This window comes from Oncorhynchus nerka, linkage group LG18 (genome assembly GCF_034236695.1).
Source record: "Oncorhynchus nerka isolate Pitt River linkage group LG18, Oner_Uvic_2.0, whole genome shotgun sequence".
Classification (NCBI taxonomy): domain Eukaryota; kingdom Metazoa; phylum Chordata; class Actinopteri; order Salmoniformes; family Salmonidae; genus Oncorhynchus; species Oncorhynchus nerka.
This window is the reverse complement of record NC_088413.1, coordinates 84,181,472-84,187,471: the sequence shown is the minus strand read 5'-3', so window position 1 is coordinate 84,187,471 and position 6,000 is coordinate 84,181,472. Positions and strand designations below refer to the sequence as shown.

Below are 6,000 nucleotides of genomic sequence, written 5' to 3'. Positions count from 1 at the left end.
ATCAGACATCAATAGAGTACACAGATCGTATTATCAACATTTAGATAAATGAATAGAATATGACTTACTGGTACACATTATGATTCTGTATAATTTCGTTATTATTAATGCATTTTAAATAATATCACACTTACTAGCCTCATGCCATGAACATGCATAGCCATCTCGAAACAACTCTGATAATGTTTTTTCTCAAAGTTGCCGTGTGGCGTGCCCTACTTATATCAATACACTCGTAACAACTTAAGCATGATGAAACATATATTCGAACAAATAAACCTTATGTAGCAAATAAGCCATAAATTTTTTGTTGTTGACCAAATTCTACACTCTCATTGACCTCCGTACAAAACTCAGTGCTTGTTGGATGAAATAATGCCACCTTCTGGAGGGATACATATTTTTAACCGAGCTGGGCCTCTCTCTTCATTTTCCTCTCTGATGTGAGTAGATGTCCGCCTGTTGTTTTTAAGGTTATCTTGGATGCAGTCTCATTATACCGTAGTGGTTCCCATATATCTTGAAAGCACCATTAGGACGGAGAGACAAGTATCTTGTCAGTATCGTACAAATCGTATATAGATGTAGGCCATTGGCTGCCTTCATCACAAGGGGTACGTACAGGAGTTCTGATTGGTTCCAAGTTTAGCAGTTTGCAAATATGCCTGGGCAGTGTTGAACTATTTTTTTTACTGACAAACTGCAAGAATTGAGTGTGAAACACATTTTTACAGTAATCAAGAATATTTCATTGTCAGATACAAAAACTCAGCTCCTCCCTCGGCGTAGATCGATCAAATTCACTGTTTTCGGCGTTGGCCCACCACCGAAAAGTGCAGTATAATGCCACACTACACAACCGAGAACTCAGATTGGGGACGTTAAAAACAACTGGAAACTCGAAAAAAACGAACCCCGACTGTGAAAAGACATAGTTCACAGTAGTCTTTATAGCACCATAATTCCCTTGATTTGTATTGTTTTATACATTTTGTCGTTACAATGCTGCGCCACTGCTGGGGTCGTCACTAGTTACCACAGCAACAAAGTCTTAACCCCGCCTATTTAAAATTAAAAAAATGTATTTTAAGTATTTTGAGATTTTAAAGCTAACCACACTGCTAACCTTAAATGAACACTGAAAAACACTTTTTTGTTATGAGGGATTTTTCTGATAGACATTGTGGCTGTGGTAACTAGTGACAGCCCAGTAGCTGATGACTGGTCATTTGTCAACAATCAAGACCCACAACTCGAAACCCATTGGATGAGAAAGAGAGAAGTCCCTCCGCCCTGACCTTCTGCTCCAATGGGTTTTGAGAAGGAGACGAGGGGAATGTGATTGAGAAAAGGCCAAGGTACAGGTTTGCTGTCCAAAAATAAATCGACCTATGGTTATTCGGTTGAAGGTTGTAACGAGGAGCATTGGCGATTGTGAACCTTTTTTTCCCAGGCGGTTTTAGGTCACCATTTCGATTAATCACGCAAAAACGCGTTTGCCCAATGAAAGTACCCCATCTTGCGACAGCAGGCAGTAGTTGAGCATACCCTCCAAATCCAGCATACGCCACTGTTTGTGTTTGAGGAATGCGGGGTGAGTGGTACTCGCTGCTACACGAGCTGTATTTATACACCACCGCATCGGCCAGTAGGTATTGTCCCATTTTTTTTTTTATAAAAAAAAAAAAAATCTTCCTCTGGTTTTAACACAGGAATCTTTCATGTAAACTATGTTTTTCACCCCGTGTGAACGAGTGTTGGCAGGTAGGGTTGCGCTGCCATATTCCCAACCCGTTAGCACACAGTTTCTACGTCATTTAAAATGGCGCCAATATTAAAGTTCAGCGGGCCATCGAATCTGGCATAATGTTTCATAATAAACACTAATTATATCCACACTCTCTGACGCGTCCATATGCAGAGTGGAGGCACAATACTGGGGTCAAGCGATACTATACATTTCGGCTAAATTCGTTGAGTGGGAACTTTTAGCATTAGCTAGGCTAGCTAACGTTACGTGGCTTAAAGCAGATAGCTACTAGATAGCTTAGCTAGTTAACTAACTACAGTGTTTACTAGTTCGGTGGTGCTGCGGCGACAAGCAGCCTCTGCCAAGTTGGCACCTCAGGCATGTTATCTTTCAGTGACAAACATGTTTTCTTATTTACTTGTTCGTATAGCTTAGCTGCGAATGCTTGTTTGTTTTGACACGTTGTCGCAGGTTGTGTTTGGTCAATATGGGGTAATAGATTCGTAAAGTTTTGTCTAATATGAGTCTGTTCCTGCCTAACTATTTGTTTGGACATTGAGGTGGTTTATTATAGCTAAACACATTCTAACCTGACACGGTTTTACCCGGGGCGCGTTCATATGCGTTCAAGACAACTGGGAACTCGCAAAATACGAGGTCAATTCATGACGTCTCTTCAGGTCGGGAAGTCGGAGCTCTAGAAAGAGGCCCGGGTTGGATGACAGCTCCAAAAACTACATCCCATTCGGAGTTCGTTTTTTCCGAGTTCCCAGTTGTTTGGAACGTGGCTTTGGTCATCATCAAAATGGGTTCACCATTTTTAATTTATTTTTTAAAATTCAAAATACAGATCAACAATTTACATTCTTACATACATCATACATTAACGAGAAAATACTGAAAAAATAAATACAAAATAAACAACTCTAGTGCAATTGTTGATCGTTCAGACACAGCCGTGAGGCCATTGTGATGTAGTTAGTGTTTTTTTGCTTGATATCTTGTATGGGAAGAAACACTGTCAGTAGCACAGGTGTGTTTCGCTTGTTCCTAGTTAGTTAGGAGGCTTGAAACAAATGCATGAAGAGTGACTAGTACTTCTGTGTGATGTTTTTGTGGGGGAGGTGACCATTTTATAACTGACCAGTAAGATTAATATTTTGTTTCTTCATAATTGCAAACAAATGATTTACTGTTATATGTCAATACTATCCAATAACATTATTGATCATCAGTTAGGCTGATGACAGCCATGTTTAGTGTCTGGTGACAGAGTTCTGTACATGGAGGCAAAGGAATCTGTCTGTACTGGGCAGTTGGTTATGAATCTCCTCTTTTCAGATTACACCTTGACCTCGCCAAGACTGACCATGAAGAGAAGTCGGCATCCAAGCAGCAGTGAAGAAGACTCTGATAATGGAAGTAAGCATTCTCTCTAGTCTAGACTAATACTGCGTTCAAAACAACTGGAAACTCTGAGAAATACAAGGTCAAATCATGACGCCATTGATTTTCAGGTCGGAAAGTCTGAGCTCTAGAAAAAGGCCAGAGTTGGATGACCGTTCAAATCGATTTTTCACAGTTGGAGCAAATGTTTTTTTTCCGAGTTCCCAGTTGTTTTGAACGCACTGAAGTCGGAAGTCAGAGATTTCCGAGTTCCCAGTTGATTTGAACATGGCATAACACTAACCTCTACCCCAGACTAACCCAGACTAACCTCTACCCCAGACTAACCCAGACTAACCCTAGGGCTTGACATTATATGTATAATGCAAGGAACCCCTTTATGAAATGCATTGCTGTATTATCTTTCCCCATAGAGAGTCTGACAGTAGGCTACTCTCTGCCCATTGGCTTCTTTGCATATTCAAGCCTGTTTCAAAGTACCCTTGGTAGTCTAAGATATTGCTACATTGCAATTACAAAAAAAAGTTAAATAGCAATGAGGCTGATGCAACGGATCAGACCGCTTCTCTTAAAATGTTGATCAAGTTTTATTTCTTCATATTATAAGCTGTAGGCTACGTGCAAATGTTCCGAAACACAATTAAATCAAAATCAAATGTATTTATATAGCCCTTCGTACATCAGCTGATATCTCAAAGTGCTGTAATTAGCGGGAAACTGCATGCACAAGTGGTTTCAAATGACAGAGATGCAAATATATGTTAGAAATGAAGAAACGAGGGATCTAAAGATGCATCAACCAGCATGGGTTATTAATATGGATAGGATTGTGTGTTTGGCTACTGGACAATAACATAATGTTGTTTTGATAACCAATAGAACATGGTTTCATGGCATATGAAGTGTTTATGCAATAATTCCCTCAACATTCCTAAGATTGTATTTTTAAAGGCTACTTTGAAACAAGGTAAGAGATGCTTCAATAAAATGACAATTTCATATTTTTAAACAATTACATTTATGGTTATATAGTTTCAAAATGCTGACTGCATCCGCTCGGATTCAAGATGGGTGATGGGCAGGGCTCAACTGGCACTGTCCTTCACTCTGGTCTTCTGACCAGTTGATCTGAACCCTCGAGTATATCAACAAAATCAAGCCTTTATACGTTTAATATTAGTTCTTTCATCATATTTGTCAAACATGACTGTGTGCTGCTATAGCCCCTTGCTTTAGTTACTGTCATGGAGTTCGCTAAATATTTTCATGAAGAAACTGATAAAACACACAGATGCAAAATCAAGGTGACTTACCAAGATGAGGACGAAGAGCAAGAAAGGGAGTGTGGTGATGTTGTGTCCACAACTAAAGAATCACTGTGGAATCTGAAAAGACGCGTATCCTGTAAGCATGATGGTGTACTAAGTAGGTGCACATGCTAACAGAAAGGATTTAGGTGGGTAGCTGGCTAAGTGTGTCATTGTAGCAATGAATTTCTGAACAAAAAATCTGATCTCTTAAGTTGTTTGATTTCATTCTATTAGCCTGTTGTATAGATATCATTGATTTGTGTCCCAATAGGCCAGACATATTACCTCTTTCAAGGAAGTTTCCATTTTTATCTGGTTATTTTGCATAAAAACCCTTTAGGCCTACCTAATTAAAAAAAATATATATATTTTTAAATCGGCATCCCTGCCCAGACTGGCAAGAATGTCCCGAAGGGTGTTTAGCATCCCCATCGCATGAGCCTGAAGCCACAGACTCTGGCCAAACTCGTATTTCTAAAAATTAATTCAAAGGCACGGAGCCTAAAAAGGCACTTTTCATTTGTATTTAATTTCTAAGTAAGTCACAGCCTATATGTTGGAATTTATAGACTATGATGATTCAATAGAACAAAATGTTGTTTAAATGCGGAGCCAGCCTAGTTTGTCACTCGCAAATGCTTTACTTATTTGTAGGCTATAGCTTTGAAATAACTGAAATAATAGGCTATTAATCTAGCCTAAATAATTAACTTCCTGTCTGGCTCCTGACCTATTCAGTGTTTTTACGACATGTTGCCTATTTGAAATGATGAGTGCTTTTTACAGTCGCCTTTTCATGTAGCTTATTAAAATACTTTTAATTTAAATCATATGGTTCTGTTTCAATACATAACAACCAAATGGTAGGTCCAGGAAGTCACAACAATAGATGGGTGTTGGTTAAATGGTAGGTCCAGGAAGTCACAACAATAGATGGGTGTTGGTTAAATGGTAGGTCCAGGAAGTCACAACAATAGATGGGTGTTGGTTAAATGGTAGGTCCAGGAAGTCACAACAATAGATGGGTGTTGGTTAAATGGTAGGTCCAGGAAGTCACAACAATAGATGGGTGTTGGTTAAATGGTAGGTCAGGAAGTCACAACAATAGATGGGTGTTGGTTAAATGGTAGGTCCAGGAAGTCACAACAATAGATGGGTGTTGGTTAAATGGTAGGTCCAGGAAGTCACAACAATAGATGGGTGTTGGTTAAATGGTAGGTCCAGGAAGTCACAACAATAGATGGGTGTTGGTTAAATGGTAGGTCCAGGAAGTCACAACAATAGATGGGTGTTGGTTAAATGGTAGGTCCAGGAAGTCACAACAATAGATGGGTGTTGGTTAAATGGTACTTTTAATGGTCATAATTTGGAGCAGCAATTTTTTTCTTCTTCCTCTGAGCGATGAGGGTTTTTAGCGAAGTGGTTGGAAATGATGTGGCGTGCCAGAGTGCGACCGATGAGCGGGATTTCCGACCACTCAACATACTTGGCTCTGATCCAATGCTGATTGGAGTAATTGTTTGATATTGTGAT

The 6,000-nt window shown here is 39.5% G+C and overlaps 1 protein-coding gene across 5 annotated transcripts in view; it reads left to right on the top strand.

Annotated features, from left to right (window-relative positions):
- Positions 1–357: 357 nt before the first annotated feature.
- The window catches only part of jade1 (jade family PHD finger 1), a 111,945-nt gene continuing 106,302 nt past the window's right edge, over positions 358–6,000 (top strand). Inside the window, exons 1-2 of one of the 5 annotated variants that reach the window (XM_065004463.1) lie at positions 358–443; positions 3,092–3,172. In XM_065004463.1, the coding sequence (XP_064860535.1) occupies positions 3,121–3,172 (52 nt within the window). In that variant the 5' untranslated portion in view covers positions 358–443; positions 3,092–3,120. Of the gene's footprint in view, positions 444–1,341; positions 1,653–3,091; positions 3,173–6,000 lie in introns of those variants that run through there. The other 4 variants (XM_065004465.1, XM_065004459.1, XM_065004461.1 and 1 more) reach the window with 4 other exon arrangements.